General features: G+C 51.5%; 1 protein-coding gene and 2 long non-coding RNA genes across 4 annotated transcripts in view; 1 reads left to right on the forward strand and 2 right to left on the reverse strand.

Moving 5' to 3' along the window:
* The window catches only part of LOC125147661 (uncharacterized), a 25,427-nt gene extending 13,729 nt beyond the window's left edge, over positions 1–11,698 (reverse strand). The window contains exons 1-2 of the long non-coding RNA XR_007145257.1: positions 11,652–11,698; positions 9,174–9,363 (exon numbers count right to left, since the gene is read on the reverse strand). This is a non-coding gene — a long non-coding RNA (uncharacterized LOC125147661). The remainder of the gene's footprint in view (positions 1–9,173; positions 9,364–11,651) is intronic.
* Positions 11,699–13,970: 2,272 nt separating this feature from the next.
* On the reverse strand, positions 13,971–20,301 carry LOC125147660 (uncharacterized). Its single transcript, XR_007145256.1, has 3 exons — positions 17,227–20,301; positions 15,317–15,412; positions 13,971–14,023 (listed from the first exon to the last, which is right to left on the reverse strand). It is a non-coding gene; the product is annotated as an uncharacterized LOC125147660 (long non-coding RNA).
* Positions 20,302–20,621: 320 nt separating this feature from the next.
* DDIT4 (DNA damage inducible transcript 4) lies at positions 20,622–22,808 on the forward strand. 2 transcript variants are annotated; one of them, XM_047824739.1, is made up of 3 exons: positions 20,622–20,760; positions 20,885–21,146; positions 21,433–22,808. In XM_047824739.1, exons 2-3 carry the CDS (start codon positions 20,945–20,947, stop codon positions 21,924–21,926), a joined length of 696 nt encoding a protein of 231 aa, XP_047680695.1. In that variant the 5' UTR covers positions 20,622–20,760; positions 20,885–20,944; the 3' UTR covers positions 21,927–22,808. The 2 variants fall into 2 exon arrangements, with proteins under 2 accessions (XP_047680695.1, XP_047680696.1); XM_047824740.1 differs by having other exon boundaries at positions 20,631–20,760; positions 20,909–21,146.
* The last annotated feature ends 761 nt before the right edge of the window (positions 22,809–23,569 follow it).

The following is a 23,569-nucleotide window of genomic DNA, read 5'->3' on the forward strand; positions in this document are numbered from 1 at the left end:
GTGAGGTGGCAGGAAGCTGAGGGAGTTCCCATCAGATGGCTTCTATTTTCTCCGTGAAGGAGGAGGCAAGTTGGTCTACTGCCTGTGGTAAGGGGCAGGAAGAAGTGGGAACAGGGGGGTTGGGAACAGCAGTCTCTGTAAAGAACGGGAGAGAGCTGACCACGATCAGACGATTGCCAAGAACGTTCAGGGGCCAGTTGCAGTTAGAGTCCCTGAACTTGCAATGGCACCAATCTTTGGCGAGTGCGCTGGCAGCCCCCAGCAGCCCGGGAGTAGGAATGGAAAAAAATGAAGAGTTGGTCGTTACAGTTTTACATGGTAAGAGCAAGAGGGTAAGCACATTGTTGGTCTAGGGCTAGCAAGGAAAGGAAGTGAAAACAAAAAGAGATTACCAGAGAGAAAATAGAAGGGTCAAACACTTACTGAGGGCCTTCGATAGCTTTGGTAATATATGCAGGAAAAAAGAAATACAAAGATAGGGCAAACTTGGTTCCCAAATTGGGTTCTGGGGCCTCAGAATCGAGTGTTAACAGACATACGGTCTCCCTGGCCTCGTGCCTGCAGTCCAATAGGTCTAAGGTTGGGGGGTTCATGTGACTCTTCTGTAGCCAGGTTTGGAAAACACTGGGACCCGTGGGAAAAGCAGACAAGTAAACAGACATACGGAATACATACAGTGCCATCACTCCATGACTCGGGTCTATTTGGGGTGCTGTGCAAGCCGAGAGGGCTTGGAGAGGGCAATGAAGAGGGAACAATAAGGGAATTTTCCTGGAGAAGGTGAGTCTGTACCTGGGCATGACTGGTGAGTCGGAGCTGGCTGAGCAAAGAGGGGAAGATGCCAAATAAAGCATTCCAAGTCGGGGAACAGCATGTGCAAAGACGGAGCAGCGTGAAGTCACTCGCTGCGTTTGTGGGGTCATTTGGTGTGGCCAGAGCAAAGGGTGTAAACACGGGAGTGGTGAGGTCTCTCAAGAGAGGGAAGCAAGGACCAGATTGTTTGCAGCCTCATTTTCCATCAAAAGAGCATTTCTCTGACACGGCCAGGGCCAGGGTGCACTTAAGAAAGAAGCCAAGAATCCTGGCTTTCACAGTAAATAACTTAGAAAGCAGGCTCCTGGGGCCTGGGAGGATTAGACTGGCTGGTATAATGCTTCAGATGTGATTTTCGCAGGCCACTAGGTGGTGAACAGCATTTTTGCTCTGACGAGAAACTAAGCATTTTCCCATTTGTATTTATTTACTGACTTTTAGGGAAAGGCAGATGTCCTAAGCTCAGTGAGAATTATTGAAGGAGCCTCCCTTCTGGGCTCTGAGCCAAAAGCCAGAATAAGCAGCAGCCTGAAGTGATCAAATTTAAAATATATGGACATTGTGGAGAGATGTTTCCCCCCAGTTTCTCCTCCTTCTTTCCCTGACCCTGAAAGCCTCAAGTAGTCTTGAATGCCCTCTTTCCTTCACTCCTTATTCTCAGAAATCTCCAGGCATATATTTGAAGATAAACCACACAAACGCAGGCGTTTCATTTGTTTAGCAAACCCAAAGGTCACGTCTGGGGGCTGCTGAAGTCAGATTCTACCCACTTAACCTTCTGCAGAGTCTCCAAAATATAGTGAATCTGGAATATTCTATGAAGTCGGGGCAACGTGGCTCTCAAACACATACTGCCTGGAAGACAACCTAGGACTTTGCTATCCTGGACCCAGTGTCTGCCCAGAGAAGACTCAAGGCTCAACATTCGAGCCTAGAGTGCGTTTTGAACGCACTCCTGATAATGAGGAGAATCAGACTCTCTCAGCCAGCCTGCGTTTGCAGCTGGAGCACCAGGCCGTAAGGCCTCCAGAGACCTATGGACTTGGGAGCCAGGAGGAAAGCAGGACATCATCCCCATGCCATCTCTCAATATACAGTATTCGTTCCAAGAGCTAGAAAAGAAGCAAGAGGCAAGGGGAGGATCAGGGAGGAGGCAGAACCTTGCTGGCTAGGAGCCCAGGCCCACCTGCAGTCAAGCCTTCTCCAGGGTGCTTGCCTCATTAGGCAGCAGAAACACCGAGTCTCAGCCTCAGAATTCTGTAGCTCTTCGTGACCCCAGGGATTATCTTGTTCGAGCACAGAAAAACAATCGCCAGTGCTGAGCCTCTGCAATCCCTCGAGTCCTTCTGGCTCTGTGGCCAAAATGAGCTTTCCATAAAAAAAAAGAGGGTCTGGAGTTGCCGGTTTTAGTACTCTTAGATTTAAAAGCTGCTGAGGGGGTTGGGAAAGGCTTCACTAATGAAGATGTGACCGCGAGGTCCTGGGCACATAACCCACACCTCTCATTTTGGCACAGAGGGTCTCAGGCAGGGCAGGTAGGTACAAATAATGTCCAGGCACTGGGAACACTAAGAGTGTTCGTCATGGTTAAGATCTAGTGAGGATTACTGTATGTGGGGCATCGTGCTAAGCACCCTCACACATGACATAATCTACTCACTAGGAGAGGCTAAGAGATGGCAGGAAAGAATACCATAGTCCAAGAGCTGAAGGAAGGGTCTCGGCAACTGTATTCATTCAGGCTAAGGCTCCCCTAACAGCCTACTGGAGCTGCCTTAACAGAGTTCCATAGACTAAGTGGCTTAAACAACAGAAACTTAATTGTATCGAGCTGTGGAGGCTAAGCGTCCAAGATCAGGATGTCCCCGTGGTTTGTTCTTTCTGGAGGCCGTGAGGGAAGGGATCTGTTCCAGAGCTCTCTTCTTGGATTGTTGATGACCATCTTCTCCCTGTGTCTTTACTCATTGTCCCTCTGTGCATGCCTTTGTGTCCAAATTTCCCCTTTTTATAAGAATCCCAATCATTTTGGATTAGGGCCCACGCTACTGACTTCATCTTAACTTGATTGCCTGTCAAGATCTACCTCCAGGAGTGCCTGGGGCAGCTCAGTGGGTTAAGCATCCGACTTTGGCTCGGGTCATGATCTCATGGTTCGAGACCTACACGGGCTCTGTGCTGACATCTCAGAGCCTGGAGCCTGCTTCAGATTCTGTGCCTCCCACTCTCTCTCTGCCTCTCCCCTGCTTGCATTCTCTCTCTCTCTCTCTCTCTCTCTCTCTCTCTCTCAAAAAAAAAATGAATAAACATTCAAAAAAAAAAGATCTACCTCCAAATAAGGTCACATTCTAAGCTACTGGGGTTAGAACTTCAACATCTGAATTTGGGAGAGGGACATAATTCCACCTGTAACCATGACATCTAACCAGACCCTCTCCTTTTATAAATGAGGATATTAAAGCCTCGAGTGGGAAAGCAACTTGTACAAGGTCACACAACAAAGTGAAAAAACTAAGACTAGGGGCACCTGGCTGGCTCAGTAGGTGGAGCGTGTGACTCTTGATCTCGGGGTTGTGAGTTTGAGCCCCCATGTTGTGTGTAGAGATTACTTTAAAAAAAATCTTTAGAAAAAGAAAAAGGAAAAACTAAGACTAGAACCCAGGGCTTTTGGGGGCTGTGAGCCTTGAGCACACTGCCTGGGGAGGAGCAGCATTCTGGAAGCCCTTCCTCCAAGATAACCCCTGAGGTTGGGCAAGTCTGGGTGGCACCCACTAGAATCTCTTTACAGACCTGGGGTGAGGACACCCTAAAACTCTCTTATGAACCAGTACTTGGAAAAAGACAGAAATGGAAGGAGTCCTATGAACGGAGCTCAGTATAAGCACTGGGGTTTATTTTTTAATGGCCAGGCCCCTCGTTAACGAGGCAGATATGTAGTGCGTCACCCAGAACTTTGCTCCCTGCCTGCAGCCCCCCACAGCGTAGTTAGCCAGAATATGCTGGGTGGTGCTGGCTTCCCACAGCCTCTCTCTTTGGGCCCACCTCCGCCTAGAGGCTGGCATCTGGCCTCCATACCTTCCAGAAGGCAGGTAGTCCTCCATTTTGCAATCAGCTGTGGGAACTCACTGAGGCTCTTTTGAAAGTCTCAAAGTCTCATGCAACCTGCAGGAGGTACATGGGATTAAGAGCGTTGCTGTGTGGCTTCAGAAGCAAGGAGGCAAAAATTGAGATTGAATATAGCACAGAAGTGTGGGTGACACCAAACCACAGATGAACTGATAGGCTGCGGGGAAGGAAGTGAAAAGTTCACCTTGTCCTTCGGTGTAACAGAGGGCTGTTGGTTTTGTGGAGGTTTGCTTTAAAAAAAAAAAATTCATTCAATAAAAATAGCTCGGTGGGACAACACATTATAGCATTCGTGGAAATAAAAACGAGGAACCACATCACAGGCTGTTCTGCTCCGAACTTGGCCCTGCTTCCCTGGGCAGCTCCCAGTTCCTTCTGATGAATGCAGCAGCAGTGGAGGCCCTCGCCCCGTCCCAGGTGGGGTCTGGCCTTCAGGGAGGAAGGGAGGAGGTGGTTCAGAGGCATCAGCTGTTTCCCTGCATCTGAGCCAAGACCCTGGCCTCGGTAGAAACTCAGCTTTGTCCTCCGCGTCTGTCTTCCGCACTATGAAAAGTTTCCATCACAAAGGGCTGATTCAGGAAACTAAGGTTAGAGGCAAACGGGTCTTATTTGAAAATGGTGAAGGCCAGCAAGGCCCTGGGCTTCCTGCACTGATTGCTCTCCTGGGGCCTGGGACCAGCCCAGCAGGGTGGGGCAGGCGGCTCTGCAGGTTGCAGGATGTGAAAGTGGGGACTGAGGTTAGGAAAAAGAATCAAAGGCTGGGACCAGAACACACCCAGCAGAGGGCCATGTGCAGTTCTTCTCTTTAGGGTTTCCTGTGGGTACACTGAGAACATTGTGTTCTGGCTGTGAACTCGCCTGGCTGAGCAGGCTCCAGACTCAGCCCCTGGGTCCTAGTGCTGCCTCTCACCCATGCTCGGTTTCAGCTGCCAGTACCTGCCTGAGGGCCACTGCGGGGTCCCTGGGAGGCCATCTCCACCGTGTCCTCCCTCCTGGGGCAGCACTTACATTCCAATTCATTCTTCACGCAACAGCCTCTCGTGTCCCACATGACAAATCATCCTTCAGATGAAAAAACTGAGGCTCCAGGGAACTGATAGGAACAACTGTGGTCAGTATTCAAGGCTTTGGGATCCAGGGACGCTTTGGGGATATTTGATTTGGAGACATCACTTCAAACCCTTGAACCAAATGTGAGCCTTTGCCTTCAAAGTTTCTCTCCAAGTGAACTTGAGAATAAGGTGCTTCTTTCATAAATTCTCCAAAACAGCTCAAGGCTCATGCATGTGGCACAAAGCTATCCAGAGGAGCCATGGCCTGACCTCTGCTCTGCCTGGAGCCCGGGGAGCACTAGTACTCACTTCTGCACTGTGCATGAGCTCCCTGGAACCGCTGCCACGGGCCTTTGTGCAGCACCACACCAGGCCTCAGGTCCCAGGTCGTGCTGTGCCTGGGTGCCTCCTGGAACTCAGAGGCACATGCTGGGCTCCAGGCCAAGTAGCCAAGTACCAACAGGCCAGCAGAGAGGGAAAGGGGAACTTAGAGGATGGAGACTCTCTGGCAAAAGGAGACTTTTGCAGTTCTTAGAAGGGGTTCTCAATGATAAATTCTTCTACTAGATCGTAAACCTCTTTTTCCAAGTCATCTTTATATCCTGTGTGTGTGCTGGTCCTGGATAGACAGTCGTTGAATGACCTGAATGAAAGTCACTCACTGGAACGCCTTGCCTTTAGCTGCAGATCACAGTCCTTCAACAACTGCACAGTGAGCACCTACTGTGTACTAAGCATGGATGGAGACAATGAGGATACAATTGCTAAAAACAAAGATACAAACAAAGGAAAGGCAGCCATGGTGTCTGCTCCTCCTAGAGACCACAGTCCAGTGGAAAGACAGGCATTCAGTTAGCAAGAACAATCCTAAGGGTCCCTGGTTAGCCGGGGGGGGGGGGAGTCCAGGCTGCTGTGGGGGCGCACAGAGCAGGGAGAACTAACTAGGCTGGGGGCCCAGCAAAGTCCTCGAAAAAGGGGTCTTTCAGCCGAGACCCAAAGGAAGTAGGAGTTAGCCCGATGAAGGAGGTTGGAAAAGGGGGGTTCCCACAGAAGTTACAGTGCCTGTGAAGACCTGGAATTTAGAGAGCAGATGGTTCATGAAAGAACTGAGGAAAGCCTTCTAAGACTTCTGAACTCCCCCAACAGGAAAGATAGCTCTCCAGGGGAGAGCCCAGGTACTGGTGTTTTCAGTGAGGAGGGAATCCCACTACTTCTCTGGGGCCATTCTCCAGGCTCCAGACTCCATTACTGGGGAAACCAGAGGAATCCTATAAGATGGCTGGGACACCTCTTGAGGCAGGAAGGCTATGGGTGTGGCCGGAAGGGGCACGTCCTGGTCCAGGCATGGGGACCGTGGACTGAGATATTGGGAAAATCACTTCCCACCTCTCTCTCTGGACCTCTATTTTCAGGCTTTGACTATTCTCAGTATTTAGCCTGATGCTCAGACCTTCCTGAATTAATGGACGACTGCAGTTTCCATCTGTAAAAAATTATTCCTTCTAATGCTGAGATTCTGGGTCCGAGACCCAAAGGCAGTCGTGCCCAGGATGTTTTGGACAATGGAAGTGCCACAAAAGGAAAGAGCACAGTACCCAGCATACCCACAGCAAATGTTTGCTGAATGAATAAACGAGCAAGCGAATGAATGAATGAGTGGATGCCCTCCCTGGAGTTACTCTCAAAGCTCCTGACCCTGTGCACTCATTGTCACCGGTGCACCCACTTCCCAGGCAGCTACCAGACCGAATGGGGAAAATGAACCCTAGATCTTGTTTCAAGTTTTCCATCATCCTGGAGGAAGGGGTAAGAGGACTGCAGGGAGTGGAGAGGCAGTGTGAGGAAGAAAAAGGACTCAGGTGTGCAGAGTCTGAAAACTAGCATTCTTTCATGGAACTCCCTTATGAACCCCAAACCTGACAAGTGCTCTGCCCCCCTCCCGTGAGTTCGTGAGTCCGGCTAGAACTCACCAGGGCTTACCGGAAGAGCTCTGGACATGAACAAGTGCTCCCTGAGCCACCATATCTCCTGTCTGCCCTGAATCAGGCCCTGCAGTGAGAGCAAGAGTTCCCAGCTGGGCACACCCTCAAATGCATTTTCCCTCTCCAGTGGGTTTCCAGGCTAGCCCGCAGAAGCCTGATTCATCCACAACCACACTGAAACATAGAATTAATTCCGGCTATACCCTGGGTGAGCTAGGCCATTATGGCAACCAAACCACCACTTACAGCATTATTTTGATGGGAAAATGTGTTCTAAGCTCCAAGCAACCAAATTATAAGTGGGACACAGGCACACCCAGGTTCAAATCCCAGTTTTAACACTTCCTAACCATGTGGTCAGGGACACAGCACCATCCTCCCAGCCTCAGTTTCCCAGGATATCAAAGAAGACCTCCTTTGGAAGGTTGTAGTGCAGACTAAATAGACTAAATGGAGGTGCCTCATGGCACATGGCAAACATTTCCCTTCATCCTTTCAGAGGGCCTTTTATAGAGAGACCTAGAGACAAGCCTTCAAATGCAGCCCCTCAGAGGAGGGCTCCTACCCAGCTTGCAATGGAGACAGTATTACCATTGGACTCAGGCTTAGAGCAAGTGTTTATGAGATAAATGAGCTGCTGTCTTAGAAATCACAGAACATTCCTCATCTTTGACCTTCTCTAGGCTCTTACTGGCTTATCTGAGCCAAGAAACTTCTCCGTGCCCCTACTGAGCTCCCTCTCCCCCCAATCTCCATGAACAGCATTGTTCTGGCTTCCTTTGCTCCGGGTCCTGGGAAGGGGCTTCATCTCCGGAAGGGGCCAGAAGTCCTGGCCTTTCACCCAGGGCCTGGACATCGGCCCACAAGAGCAAGCAGGAGGAGGGCGGGGACCCAGGCGGCACACCACAGCAGCCTGTGGAAAGGCAGACCTCCTCCAGCCAGCTTTGGCTTTGGCCCCTCCTCACTCTGTTTGTTTCCACGCTGCAGCCAGAACGGTTTGTACCCTAAGGATGGTGAGCCGGCCAAGGAATCCGTAGGGTCCTAAAGGTCAACCGTCTTCGTTTTCTTGCCCTTGTTCCCAAAAGTCAGAGTTTCCTGGCCTTGGGCTCCTTGTCCCCTGCCCAGGGTCACCAGCACTGTGGGGGTGAGTCACCTTGAATGAGACCCCCACATCCTACACTGTGCTTCTCACATTCCACCTCCACTTTGGTACCGGGTCTCCACAGTAACCCCCCTTTTTCCCATTCGGACCCACATAGTCTTCTCAGACTCTTCCTCCACCTTTCTAGGTCCTGTCAGGGCCCTCTCACTGCGCAGTCTCCACTGCTCCAGCCCCACCCCCACCTCTTTACCCACCCCAACCCCCACCCCACCCCGCAATTCTGCAATAGCAAAACACAAAAACAAAAAACTCTTGTGAAAGTACTGAGTTCATGGTCAAAATTCAACAGTGCAGAAGGTGCAAAGTGAAAAAGTAAAACCTCGCCCTCCCCTCCATCCCTCGGAGATAACATCTGTGAATAGTTTTTCCAGCATCCTTCTAGTTGTTTTCTCCACAGAGTTCAACGTGTGTCTGCAGGGGAGTGTCCTGTTTTTGCTTCAGAATGAGATTAGAGGACACAAACTGTTCTGCAACTTGTTCTTTTTACCTAGCAATATATCTTGGACATCTTTCCAAAGTCTACCTCCCTCTTTTTCACACCCACATAATATTCTATGGCGTGGAGATAGTATTTCTTTAACCATTCTCCTGCTGTGACACTTCAGTGGTTTTCAGGTTTTGCAATCACTATCTAACTGGTTCCCTGCCCCAGGCCTCCAACCTCCAGTCTGTCCTTCCCAGGTCGCTTGACAGCAACAACACCTGGTCTGTCGGGCATTCCTGACTCAACCATCTTCCTTGTGTGAGGCTATTCACTAGGTGTCTCATCTCCCTTCCTAACCTTAAGCTCCTCAAGACAGGGCACTCGAGGCTTGTCAACTCTATGGTTTTTGATCCAATCTCAGTGCTGCCCTAGGCACATATGAGGAGGTTCTCAGGCCATATGGATACTTATTTTTCCCTGCTCATATATATTTATTGGCAACTCTGTGGACCTGCCCTGCACTAGAGCTCCAGGATGAAACAGATACAACCCCTGGTCTCCTGAAGCTTGCAGTTTAGTCGGAAAGACAGGCATTGGGGGCCCACACAGATACATACCTGTATAATTCCATACTGACTGAGTGCCTTGAAAGGAAACAACAGAGGAGAAGAAGAGATGGGGCCACCAGGGAAGGCCTCTCTGAAGAGGCGATGAGGTGAAGGGAGAGAGGGCCAGTGTAAGCCAGCGGACTGTGGGATCTGGTTCCCATTCAGGGTTGCTTTGGATACTTCCCTTTGGTCTTCTCATCTGACAAGAAGGGAAATCCCCCTTTCAGTTTTGACTTTCTGTGACAGTAATAATTGCTATCAGAGTTCACAGGAAGCAAGTTCCCCACTGCCTGGGAGGGGGCAGGGGAGACTTCCCACCGATTTCACATTGACCCTGAGTCACATGTAGGCTCTAGTTCCATTCAATTCTGGGCCAAATACTTGCTGAGCATATCTAACATACAGAGGTAGGTGTGTGTGTGTGTGTGTGTGTGTGTGTGTGTGTGTGTGTGTAGGTGGTGGCGGTGTTGGTGGGTGTTTAAAGATTTAAAATACATGAAGGAGTTTACAGTGTGATGTGGCCTCAGACCCAAGATGGGATCGTTTCAACACACGATGTCAAGTGAGGAGAGGAACACATCCCAGCCCTGTGAACTGAGCAGGGCTTCAAAGTCAGCCAGGTTTGGGTTGGACTCCCTGTCCTTACTCCCCAACAGGGGAACATGGAGATTCCCACCTATGTTCAAAGAGGGCTCCTGGAGGGCCCTGAACTTGAGACCAGCCTGCAGTCAGAGCTAGAAGGAGCTAAAAAGGCATCCAGGAAGAGTAATTAGTGTGAAGACAGGAGCCAGCTGGAAGGGAAGACACTTGACAGCACAGAGGAAAGACTCCCCACGCTGCACAGGGAACCTGGGTGAAGTGAATTATACCGGCATTGAAAGAAAAACCCAAGCAAAAAAAGAATAGTTTAAGGAGTGCGAGTATCCTCATTCTCCTTCCAGGCCAAGGATTTCATACTCTACTCGAGAGGTCACCAGATAGGACAAGACAGAAATCTGCTGTTACCTCTGCCAGTCTCACGTCCAGGTCTATGTACCTGTTTCTCTTTAGTGTGATTAAAAATACTGTAAATTATATGCTTATACTTTGATGTCCTCCTTTATGATCTACGGTACATGGCTGTATATATTTTGCACATCTACATACATATTACTGTGCAAAGTTGTATACACAAAGCCCTGCATACTGTACTTTATGGAAAATTTAAGAGCGTTTCAGAGGTAATTAGAGCCATATGTGATTTTCCCCTCCTGGGCTGTGGGAGGAAGATGAATCTAGAGATAGCAAGGGGCTGCCCTAAAGGCTCCTAGGCCAAGGGAAGGAGACAGACTTGCTCTAAGGACAATGGGGAGGTATTAAAAGGTTCAAGAGGGAGGCCTTAGTGATGTTGAACAAAGGTAATATCAAGAGAAATCGCCAGGCTCTTCCTGTTTCTACTTTAAAAAAAAAAAAAAAAAAAAGAGTTGCCTCTAGAATTGGAGCCGTAAATCCTAGCTACTTCTGTCCACAATTTATCTCTGTGCCTCACTTGCTCTGTCTGTAAAGGGAAACCTCACCGGCCAGAGAGTGGGGCCCCCGCAGGACCACAAGATCAACTTTCGCTGTAATGGGAGGCCCAGAGGCTAAGGGGGCTTTAGGCCAGCCTCAGCAAAACCCAGTAACATTGCTGTCAAATCTGAATGTCATTTCTTGCCTCCAGGGCTGGCCAGCTCTGGAGTTGGCGCTTCAGGATTAGGATCCTGTTCTCTGGGGAAACAGCTTGGGGAAGCTCCTGCAAGACCTATTGATGTCCTTCTTTCCAGGATCAGAGACTCTTAAAACTTTCCAGGAGATTGAGGCAACACGCCTCATTGTGCAGCCCTCAGCAAATGCAGCAGCTGCACCAAGTGCTAAAGAAAAGCTCCCATAATAACCATGTGTGATAATAAAAAGATAAAGAGGCAAATAGGTATGTAGGTCAGCTCAAAAATAGCCACCCACCCGTTTGGCCTGGGTAACCGTTTATGCCAGGTGGGTACAAAGGGTTTTCTTCCTTCCCCTCCCCAGCTGATCATTCTCTGCTCTTTTCAAGGTTGCCGTAAATAAAAGTCCCTTCCTGTGCGAGCTGGAGGTGGCCTGGGCGGCTCTGGCCTGCAGCCTTCCAGGGGCAGGCACTGCTCTCTGCACTCCCTCCATCAAACAAATCCTGGGGTCAGAGGGCACAGGGCTTGGCCTCTCTGACGCGGGTTCTTGGGGCTAAGTCAGGGTTTGGGGGTGATGACTCACAGACGCTCCCCCCACCGCCCCTCTAGGTTTTGCGTGCACCCAGGAGGCCTCCCCTACCCCAACAGAGAACGCTTTGTTAGCGGACCCGGTCGGAGGAGAGTTACAGCCTCAGGGTTGTAAGGGCCTCCTCGGCCTCTCCCTCCTCCCCCACTTCCCCCTCTTCTGCCCTCAACAGAAAGGCGCCGGCCCCTTCGCCCTGCCCCCACCCGGCAGCCCCGAGACCTGAGCGAAACGCTGAGCTCAGCATCTGTGGCGGGACAGCGTTCCCCCGGACGGTAGGAGGAGTCTCTTTCCTCACGGGGGGCGGGGCCGGAGTCAGCCCCGCCTTTCTCTCAGTCCCACTCTTCTCCCCCACCGGTCCCCCAGAAGCACGTTCTCCAAGTCACGTCCCGGCTTACCCCGTAGGGGTCCGCGGAGACAAACCTACCCTCCCTGCCCCCCATTCAGCTGCTCTGCATCTGTCACCTCCGCGGCCGGGCTCCCCTGAGGGCTCACCTCGGCGGGATGGGGGGAGGAGGGGAGAGCAGGGGGTTCTTCCCTTCCCCCATCCGGGCTGGCCCCACTGCAGACCGCTGCTATAGATATCTGGGGAAGTCGGTTCAGCTCTTGAGTGCACCTCTTCCCGGGGCAGAATCTGAAGATCTAGAATTTTTTGTGTTTCTCTGCGTTTGTTTTTTAAGCACAAAAAGATTCAGCACTGGCTCCTGGATTCCTGTGCCAAAGCCAGTCCTTTGTGGGTTACAAAAGGGACGCTGTGGGGAGGGAAAGAGCCCACTTTTGGTGCACCACTTCCCAGATTGGCCTTCCTAGAGGGGACCAGAACCATCAGGAAGGATACCTTGGGGGGGGGGGTGGTATGTGGTGGACTGTCACTTCTGGGTCTGAGGGTGTCTAGCCAAAGAGAAACCCGTTGGGTGGCAGTCTGCTTTGTTATTGAGTCAGCACTGCCGGGCCCTGCTGAATTCTGCAGGGGGAGGCAGAACCCTATTAGATAACACAAGGTCCAACCCAGGAGAGAAAGTTTTTTTGTTAACAACAACAAAGCAATTCCGGTGTTCACTCTGCCTCTTCCATACCACCACTCTCCAACACGCAGTGGCCGCCATTTCCAGCCATACGGTCCCCTTTGGCTCACAACTAAGCCTGTCAGTGGGGTGGGGTGGCATTAAGGAAACGAGCCGAGATCTAGAGTCATGGCTCCAACCTGAATGACTGTATGACCTTAGGCAAGTCACTGCGCCTATCTGAACCTGTTTTCTTACCTGTAAAAGGACACTGGTGAGGCACCAGTACACGATACAATATTAGTTATTTTTATTGATGGCGTTATGAAAATACTTTAGAACATGGACGTGCTCTTAACAGCACAAAGAGCTCCAGAAAGGTCACAGATCTTTGTGAGCACGTGGCAAAGTTGCCAGGTAGAACTGGCAGTTCCCAATCACCTGCCAGCCAAGGAATTTCAGAAAAAAGCCTAGTAGACCCTGGGCAGCTGCCTTTCGCATAGACCTGTGTTTCCCAAACCTTTGGCTACTAAAAACACACTTCTGAGTGAAGTTACAGACAGGCTTGGCAGGGGGGTGAGGAAGTGGTGCAAGCCTGAGAAAAGAAAGTTCCTAAAGACTGCATGAGGTCTAACTGCCAGGAGAGTGGGAGATCTCAGGCAACACTTAGGCCTACTCACCCTCCTGCTCGGTTCCTGGTACATAAAGTGGGCAGGTGGGAAGGCTGGAAGAGGTACTCTTCCAGGGCCCTCGGGCCCTAACATTCAAAGACTTTAAGGTTCATTCCACTGACAGAAAGATTCTGACAGTGAGAGAGGGTCAACTGGACCTCTCTGCTGAGCATTCTAATCCAGCCCCATTCACCTCAACCCCTTGGGGTACCCAGTGGGGTACCCAGAGGCTAGACAGCCCTCCCGGTGTCTTGTTTCTCAAAAAGCAAAATTAGTGAGCTCATTTTATAGTCCAGGCAAGCTGTGAGCCTGGATTCAGGCTGTCCCCATTGTGGCAGCTCAGATCTTTCTTGTCACCCCCCCCACCCCCCCCCCCACCTTGAAGAACAAACCCACTCTGACCCCTCCTTCCCTTTTGATATATGGCAATTGGAAACCCTCAAAAGGCAAGAAAACTGTAAGGGCTGGACCTGGACCACCTGTTTCTACCTTCCTGGGCAGACATCTTCCAGATGGTCCACCCCCCTACAGGCCAGGCCTGGGAGTTTTAGAAAAGCAGCTCCAGGGAACTCGTGATTTTTCCTTCACTACAATCCTTGTGGAAGTTAAAGAGGCCTTTGAGACGCTCTAGTTCTGGGTTTTCAAAACTGGGGTATGAAAATCCCAACACTACATGAAACCACAGGATAATCGCAGTGTCTTTTTTTTATTAAAAGGTTTTACCGGCGGGGGGCAGGGTGGGGCGGCGCCTGGGTGGCTCAGTCGGTTGGGCGTCCAACTTCGGCTCTGGTCATGACCTCGCAGTTGGTGGGTTCAAGCCCTGCATAGGGCTCTGTGCTGACAGCTCAGAGCCTGAAGCCTTCTTCAAATTCTGTCTCCTTCTCTTTCTGCCCCTCCCATGCTCATGGTCTGTCTAGCTCTGTCTCTCAATAATAAATACATGTAAAAAAAAAAATTTTTTTTTTTAAAAAGGTTTTACTCAGTTGTTTGTTTGTTTGTTTTGGGAGGGGAAGGGAGAAATTAAGTAATATTAACTGATGATTTAAAAGTTTGCTACTAGGGGCACCTGGCTGGCTCAGTTGGTAAAGCATACATGTCTCTTGATCTCCGGGTCATGAGTTCGAGCCCCATGCTGAGGTTACTTAAAAAATAAGTAAAAGTGGGGCTCCTGGGTGGCTCAGTCGGTTGAGCATCCGACTTTGGCTCAGGTCATGATCTCACAGTTTGTGGGTTCGAGCCCCACATCAGGGTCTGTGCTGACAGCTTGCTCAGAGCCTGCAGCCTGCTTCAGATTCTGTCTCCTCTCTCTCTGCCCCTTCCCGCTCATGCTCTGTGTCTCTCAAAAATAAATAAATGTTAAAAGAAAATTAAAATAAATAAATAAAAGTTTGCTACTAAAATTAACACAAATTACAGATAACATGTAAAAAGAGAATGCAAGATTGCATTATTTGTAAAAAAAAAAAAAATACTGGAATTCAAAGACATGTCATGCTTCCAAGAGGCTGCTTCAGGCCACAGCACAGTGGCTACATAACCTGAACTCAGGTTAGGTTATTCCTGTCCCCTCACAAGGCCAGAAATCAAGGGACGTTTAGCCTAGGCCTCGGGCACTAACTGGAGAGAGGTGTTGCCTCTGGCCTTCCCTCCTCTTTGTTTTCTTTCCGCATAAGGTTCAGAAGCCCGAGTGGGAGAGGGATCCTGGGAAGCTGGCTGAAAGCTCGCCCTGGAACATATGGGATTCCTTCCTGAGAGGCATCCTGGTGGATTAGTTAGAAAAGAGCCGGTGTCCTGGAGTCTGGCTGCGTCCCCTAGGACCCCTTGACCCCTCTGGCTACGTGGGAAACAAGGCGGGGAGCAGTGGAAGTCTGGTAAGCCTCTGTGCCTCTCACCACTGCTGGGGTAAAGGGAGGTCTGTCAGGATCCTCCGCTAGGCTATCCCACTAGCTCTCAAAAACCCCATCCTTTGACATGGTGGTTTATTGAGCCAGTCCTTTGTGGGGTTCCCCCTGCCCTTGCCCTGTTCCTGAAGGAAATGACTTGTGAAACCTAGGGGCCCAGAAGAACTAGCTGGCTGTGAGCTCACCATGACCCTGTGTGGGCCCAGTCTTCACAACTGCACGCCAGGTCACCTGCCCCTAACCCACCCCAACCCACAGGCAGGCCCTTTCATAGGCTGGGGAGCCAATCCAGCATTTCTTTGAGGACCTACCTTTCTTTCTGAGAGGTCAGCAGACATTCCAACTAAAATGGAGCCGAGCGTCAGGATCGCCTAGGGGGCTGTTGTACCAAAGTGCCCCACACAGACCTACCAAATTAAAATAGGGGGTGGAGAGATGAGAATCTACGGTAACAAGCTCCCCAGATGATTCTAGTTATCAGTTGGGCTTGAAAGCCATTGGTTGAAAGGATTCCTGGACTCACTCTGGGCCTCAATTTCCTCATCTGTAGAATGGCACTGTTTTCGTTCCTCAGGGTATAGATGGTAGTTTTTAAGACCTATTCTTTTTAAGCCTATACAATACATTGTATTGTTAGTATTTCCATTTCAAAAAGTAATTTCATTTGCAAAAAGACTCCCCACTGAGTTTTTAGTGCTTCTTCCAACAGTGCAATCAAAATCCTACCTGAAGCCCTGGGCTGTCAATAGCTTTTCACAACCCTCCTAATAAACCGGGTGCACTTACAGCGCTGCTGATTTTGACAAGGTTGTTTGTTGTTTTTCAAGTAAAAAAGCCGCAGAAGTCCTGGGAACACTTTTGCTGGCTCCACTGTCCCCACCTCCTACCACACCCCTCCACCTTCTCCCCACCGCCCTGACCCACTGGCTCCTCCCGCCACCTCCACTACCCTCAATGAGATGTTTCCAAAGAACTGCGAAGGTGCCCAAGCTGAGCCTTGCAGGCAAGCTGGCTGGCCTTCAGGGGTTCCCATCCTGACTTCTAGGGTTCCCACCCCGAGATCTGGTTTAACTTCCCAAACTCGACTCGGGCGACTTGCCAGACTGAGGCCCTGGGAATCGGTGCGCTGGACAAAAACCGCCTGAACCGGGAGAGGCAGGAGGCCAGGAGTGAGTGCTCATTGACTTTCAATTGCAGGCTGTGGCAGGTCCCACGGGAATAGAGCAGGGCCCGGGAAGAGGCAGTGTCTGTGTGGTCAGGGCTCTGGCCACAGTGACTGGGACATGGGGCCTGGTTACCAGCTCCAGAGGCCTGAGTCACTCAGGACCCAGGACGTGACACTAGGCCACTCCTGCTCAGAGTTCAGCCAGTCTCCCCGTGGTTGTCTTGATGTCCATGTTGCACATTACGTCTATGTGACCCGTGCTCCCTAGAGCACAATTCCCTAGAAGACATATGTAAATGCACAGACTCAAAAGCGAAGGATGCCCTCTGGAGTTGGGCAAAGGAGCAACCCTATTCCAACAAGGGAATATAAACTTCAAAAGGATTTTGACGAGAGTGACCCAGAGCTTGGATCTGGGGTCTCCTTTGAGGTAATAAAGATGTTTTGGAATTAGAGATAGTGGTTGCACAACATTGGAAATGAATTAAACGCTACTGAATCGTTCCCTTTAAAATTGTTCATCGTGGGGCACCTGGGTGGCTCAGTCAGTTAAGCTTCCAACTTTGGCCCAGGTCATGATCTTGCAGTTCATGAGTTCGAGCCCCCTGTCAGGCTCTGTGCTGACAGCTCAGAGCCTGGAGCCTGCTTTAGATTCTGGATCTCCCTCTCTCTCTGCCCCTCATCCCCTTTGTGCGCGCTCTCTCTCTCTGTCTGTCTCCAAAATAAAAATTAAAAAAATTGTGAATGTGTATGTGAATTTTATGTCAAAAGATTTTTTAAAGTATTTTGAAGCACTTGAAGGCAAAGTACTAATTGCTTGAAAAGATTCCCCACATCAGCCCTCTACACCATGTCCCCTCTCTCCCCAGCTTCCTTGGGTTGTATTCTATCTTCGAATTGGAGAACTAAATTGGGGCCTTAGAAGCCCCACTCCCAGACCTGAGCTGAGAAAGGAGGAAAAGGTTCAGATACATCCAAGACTTTGGGCAGCACTTGTCAGAAGAAGGATAGAAACGTAGCATCCAGGTCTTCTGAAGGTCCACCCCAAAGGCCCACCTTGGTCTTGGGAATCCAGATGTAGGTCTACAATTCTGGGAAAATTCACCTTCTTGCTTTATCCATCCATCTCTCCATCCATCCATCCATCCATCCATTCATCTGTTCATCCAAGGAATGTTCACTGAGCCTTTACTATGTGCTGTCCACTGGAAGTTAAGGAGAGTAGAACACCATCCTCAAGAAGCTCATAGTCCAATAAGAAGACTAAAGTGGAAACAATTATTAACAAGAGATATACACAGGTATAAGGATGACATGAGGAGGGGCACCTAAGGGATGGGAGGGTGGGGGTGGGCGTGCTGGGGAAGGCTTCTTGGCTGCAGGGATGCCAGAGCTGAGTCTCCAAAGCTTCAGGCAGGGGCATGTTCAGGCAAGTCTGACCTGCAGCCAGCTTAGGCCCAAGGGGAGTAGTAGGGAGAGAGAAGCGCACCAAATGCAGGGTTTATGGGATCTTTGAGGTCTCCAAGGGGGCCTGGCTTAGAGGTGAGGAGACTGAGCTTCCTCCTCCCCCAGGAGTTACACATTTTAGGTGTTTCCCACACCCCCATCTGCTTCAATAGTGGGAGGGGTAAGTGGGGTGGTAATGAAGTCTTTGCAGCCCCAGCCAGATGGAAGGGATCCTACCCTTCCCTTCCCCTCACACGATGGATCAACGCCCTTTACCCTGACTCCACAGAGGGGCTAACAGTTAAGAAATTCCTTTTCCAGGTCCAAAGGTTCTCCTGGAAGACAATGGTATGGGGCTTTGACCCCTCCTTCACAGGGGAGAAGGGGGTCAGTGAGGAAAGTCGTTTGGAGCCTCCCGGCCCCCAGTCCTCCTTGTAGGTGATTGTTTATTCTGCAGCCGGTGGGCCTTCTGCTCTGGGAGAGACGTCCAGGGCTAAGACTGCTGGTCTTTTTTTTCCATATTTTTAGAAAACACAATGAGGCAACAACATTAGTGGATTTCTTTTGAAAAGAAACAAAATTACTCAGTGCCCATTAACACAGGCCTTCCCATTTGGGAAAAACTTGGCAATAACAGAGTGAGACAGTGAATGATAAAATGTGCTTAGCACACTGTTTCATGACCATGTTTCGCTGCCACACAAATAACACACACATACACACACTGCACAGCCCACACTTACGCTGCATATACTCCACATATAAACCACATTCACAATTCATATATACCACACACACAGTTCACATACACCAAACCATAACCAACACCCACTAAGATCTACACATACAGCGCACTCACACCACAGATATTCCACACACATACACACAAAATACATACAAAGCACAAACCCTACACTGCAGACACACTGCACATATTCAACACACACACAAACACTCAAATGCACCACACAAATACCATATTGAATATGAATGGTTTCTGGTGAACTGAGCTCTCCACACGGTCTCTGGATTCTTTTGCTTATGAATATCCACTTTTTTAAAAACCTCTATTTTTCTTAGTGTTCCACATTTTTTTCTGAAATATTTCCTTTTTTTCCTGCCACAAAGAGAGGGAGAGAGAGAGAGAGAGATGAAAAAGAAAAACATCCCCAAACTATCTCCTTCTGTCTCAGGTGTCCCCAACCCAGTCTGTCTGGTGGGAAGAGGGAATAGTACTCTGATGGATTCATTCCCTAACCTTCTGTCCTGGCGACAAGGCCACATCCATACGGGTCACCCCACCTCAGTAAACTGTGATTTCAAGAGAATGTCATCTACCACCACCAGCCCTCCAAGCACTTCCCCTAACCCCCCTGACCCTGGTATCTTTAAGGCTCCCAGTAAGTGACTGGAACTCAGAGGACAGGAAGAAAGGGCCAGTGTTCAGGCCTTAATCGCCCCAGCGGCCAAAAGACTATTTTGTTGTGCGGCAATCTTAACGCTATCTCCTAATCCGACACCCCCTAATTTATTTTTTATCCATAAATTTGTCTCCATAATTGGTTCCTCCATCTGGAAAATGGGGGAGGGGGGCGGTGCAGGGCCTCAATTCCGGTCCTTTCTGGTTCGAGTCACGGTTTGCCCGAAAGGCCCACGGGTCAGCCTTTTTTTTTTTTTTTTTTTTTTAATTAGGTGGGGGTGGGGATGGCAGGGGCCCGACCTCCAGCAAGTGTCATCTGTCACGCGCAAGCCCGCCCCCGAGGCGAGGCCTGCCAGTCGGATCTGGTTAGGCTCCCGGAGTGGGAGCGTCTGCTGTAAATTTGGTTCCCTCTTCTATTGGGATCCCGGTGTCCCAGATTGATAAGCCTTTAAAGACGTAAAGGTCGAGTCCGTCCGAACCTCCTCCCACCCTCAGCAATCATTATTCGTCCCCGAGCACTGCCATCAAGCCAGATATCCTGTGGCCCCGCCTGAATGACGAAACAGGGGATGGCCATTGCACTCCCGGACTTTTCCGGAGATCTAGTCCTTGGTCCTGATGCAACTCTCCGGTTCTTTTACACAAAGCGCCTTGGAAGGAGGGGCGCTAGGACCCGGCAGACGCCCGAGGACTCTCGGGTACAGAGGGCGGGGGAGACACCACCGAACCGCAGTCGGTTTGTAGGGCCCGCGAAGGGCCCTTGTGTTCATCGAATTTGAGTCCCCGTTCTCAGACCCAAGACCAGGCGCTAGGAACCCGAGCCCAACAAACCTCTTCTAGCCACCCTCGCCAAACTCTCTCCTTGGAAGCAGTTGGGGGTGGGAGCGGACACGATCTAGCGGACGAGGATCATATGGGGGGGGGGCATGGACCTCCCCCATTAACCCACCCCCTGGGGCTGTAGAGTTAACAAACTGGTGGCGCTGCAAGAGAGCTCGGTGCTGGGACCAGCCCTGCCTGGACCCCATCCCCATATTCCGACCCTATGCAAGGCCGGGTCAGCGTGGGGTATGTGCGCGAGGTCCGGCCGGGTTAACGTCTGCTCCCCGCGCCGCCGTCCCACAGGCATCCACCCGAGCGCTTACTTGTGCCTGTAGTCTCAGGTTCCCAGACGCTGGGGGCAACCGTTTTCCCGGCCCGCCGCCCCCTCAAGTTCCCCTGCCTTTCCCCCCGCGCGGTCACGGCTACCCCCTCCCCCAGCAACAGGACCCTATAATAAACAAGTCGTTCCTTGATCCTCCCCTGCCGCGAGCGCCCTCGGGGACCTTGGCAGCTGCAGCCGCCGCGGATCCCTTCCAGAAAGGGGGCGTGGCCGCGGCGCGGGGTTCGGCTGGGAGCGTTCTGGGGCTCAGCGGGGGCGGGGCCAGACCTCTGTCACCGGGCAGGAGAGAACGTTGCGAACGTGCGCCCGGAGCCCATTGGCCGAGGGGGGCCACACTCCCGGATCTGGATTGGGCTGAGGCGCTGAGGAGGCGTGGCCTCTCCGCTCTAGTCCTTATAGGCCTCTGGGTGCTGGTGCTAGGGACCGCGGCAGGCCAAGGGGGAGGTGCGGGTGGGTAGAAGGGACAGGTCTGGGCAGTGCGCGGGGGTTGATACCAGTTCGCGCACCCATTCAAGCGGCAGTACGCACTTGTCCTAGCAGTTCTCGTCGACCGAGCTAGCTGGTAAGTGTCCTTTCAGTATGTACTGATTCCTGCGTGGGGAGGCCTCAATCCTGCGGGTCCGAGCGCTCTCAGTCTGGTCCAGCCCCCAGACTGACGCCGGGTCCGTGCGCCTCCTGTCTTACAGCGTTTTCTGCGTTCCCGCATCCAGAGCACAACTGCAAACGTCCTGGCGTCCGTCCTCATCATGCCTAGCCTTTGGGATCGCTTCTCATCGTCCTCCTCCTCTTCATCGTCGTCCTTGTCCCGAACTCACACCCCAGATCAGCCGCCGCGCTCAGCCTGGGGGTCGGCGGCCCGAGAAGAGGGTCTTGGTCGCTGCGCGAGCCTGGAGAGCTCGGACTGCGAGTCCCTGGACAGCAGCAACAGTGGCTTTGGGCCGGAGGAAGGTAAGCCGTGGGCGGAGACTGGACGCGACTCACGGGGCCCGGGAGGTGGAAAAGCACCGCTCTGGAAGGGGTCAACGCCGCCTGTCTTCCTATCCCATCAGAACCCTGATTGCGGAGGGGTGGCGGGATGGAGGACGGAGATTGGAGTATAGGGTACAAGTGTGTGGCAGAAGCTGAGGCACAGAGTGGGAAGGAGTGTTGGTTTCTTAACGCAAGAGCACCCCCCCCCCCCCCCCGCCTTTGGAGCTGTTCTTATATCCCTCTCTTGTGTGCTCTCCCTTACCAGACTCGGCATACCTGGATGGGGTGTCCCTGCCCGACTTCGAGCTGCTCAGCGACCCTGAGGATGAGCACTTGTGTGCCAACCTGATGCAGCTGCTGCAGGAGAGCCTGTCCCAGGCGCGGCTGGGCTCACGGCGCCCAGCGCGCCTGCTGATGCCCAGCCAGCTGGTGAGCCAGGTGGGCAAGGAACTACTGCGCCTGGCCTACAGCGAGCCGTGTGGCCTGCGGGGGGCGCTGCTGGACGTCTGCGTAGAGCAAGGCAAGAGCTGCCACAGCGTCGGCCAGCTGGCCCTCGACCCCAGCCTGGTGCCCACTTTCCAGCTGACCCTCGTGCTGCGCCTGGACTCACGCCTCTGGCCTAAGATCCAGGGGCTGTTCAGCTCTGCCAACTCTCCCTTCGTCCCCGGTTTCAGCCAGTCCCTGACGCTGAGCACGGGCTTCCGAGTCATCAAGAAAAAGCTGTATAGCTCCGAGCAGCTGCTCATTGAGGAGTGTTGAACTTGAGCCTGGGGGGGGCCTACCCTGCCCCCACGCCAGAGACCACTCAACTTTTGATTTTGAGGTGGAGGTTGGCAGGCAGGAGCTGAGGGATTGACGCCTGTCGCCTGTTGTTAGCATACTGACAACAGCCACCTGAGGGGAGGAAGGTGGAGGTGGGGGGAACATTGTGTTTCCTAGGAAGCTCACTGAGGTGTGCAGGTAGCTCCCGGTTGGGGGCCTATGCCCCTCAGTACTGTAGCATGAAACAAAGGCTTAGGGGCCAACTGGGCTTCTGGCTGGATGTGTATGTAGCATGTACCTTATTATTTTTATCGTTACTGACAGTTAAGACAACAGTGGTGTGACAGCCAGGTGAGCAGCTGGGCTGCACTGGCCTTTGCAAGGGGTTGTATGCTCCTGGTAGCAGCCCTGGTGGGAGGGGGGAGGTCAAGGCGGTTTTGTGTATCTCCTGGTCTGAAGGGGCCAAATGTGTTCTTTGTTTTTGTACCTTTTGTTTTTGTTTTGATCAGAGCTTCACTACTGACCTGTTCTAGGCAGCTATCTTACAGACGCATGAATGTAAGAGTAGGAAGGGGTGGGTGTTGGGATCACTTGGGGATCTTTGACACTTGAAGAAAAAAGACACCTGGGAGCTGCATTTGCCCCTCCCTCCCCTCCCCCAATGTGTACTGGGGAGTTGAGCTGTGAGGGGATGGGGCTGATTGGGGTGGGGTGGGGTGGGGGGCTGGAACCCCTCCCCCAGAAGAGTGCCATCTGGGTCTTCCATCTAGAACTGTTTACATGAAGATACTCGCTGTTCATAAATACACTTGATGTTCAAGTATTAAGACCTATGCAATATTTTTTACTTTTCTAATAAAAAAAAAAGGTTTGTTAAAACAGTTGAGTCTCGTCAGTGCTGTGAAATAAAAAAGGGGAATGGTTGCCGGTAAAAGGCAAGTTTCATCAGACTCGGGTCCACCCGTGTGTTGCTGTGTCCTTTTCCGGGGCTGCCTGCCAGCCTGGTAATGGAGGTATGTGGATTGTGTGCCATCTGTGCCAAGAACCCTGGCTCCCATGGCTGGCTGATGCTACCAGGGAAAAGCGCTGGAAAGCCCTGGAAGGTGAGGCGTTGAGTCAGACCTCCCACTGAGCTCAGTTGGGAGAGCTCACCTGGTTGCTCTGGGTTAGAAGGCCTGGGTACAGGGTATAGAAGCCCAAGGCACTTACAGAAACTCGAAGGACTTCCAGAGACTTCTTTTTCCTCCTATGAAAAAGTCACAGTTCCATTTGTTATGCAGTCACGAAAACCACAAAATTGATCTCTGAATGTAAGAGGCTAGGAAGCAGGAGCACCAAGAAATGGAGTTCGTTCTAGCCTCTTACTAGACCAAGAACCTAGGGCACCTAAGGAGTACGGCTTGCTCCTGGGAGGAGGTGTGGCCCTGGCAGGTGCAGAATGGACAAGGCACACAGACACACATGCACATGGAAGCAGAAAAGGAGGGGTGGGGAGGCCTTCTGAGCAAGGGGACTGCAGGCCTAAGGGAATTCCTTGGGTGACTGGGACTCATTGCCCTCTCTGGGCCCCAATTTCCTTATCAGTGAAATAGGGATTGGGCCAGATGAAGGCCAAGGCCCTTCCCACTTCTCCCTCCCCT

The sequence above is a fragment of the Prionailurus viverrinus genome, chromosome D2, assembly GCF_022837055.1.
Source record: "Prionailurus viverrinus isolate Anna chromosome D2, UM_Priviv_1.0, whole genome shotgun sequence".
Lineage (NCBI taxonomy): Eukaryota > Metazoa > Chordata > Mammalia > Carnivora > Felidae > Prionailurus > Prionailurus viverrinus.

Coding starts and splice junctions, on each gene's coding strand:
- DDIT4 (XM_047824739.1), top strand. CDS start 20,945: ATGCCTAGCCTTTGGGATCGCTTCTCATCGTCCTCCTCCTCTTCATCG. Junction 21,147..21,432: donor TGGCTTTGGGCCGGAGGAAG/GTAAGCCGTGGG, acceptor CTCCCTTACCAG/ACTCGGCATACCTGGATGGG.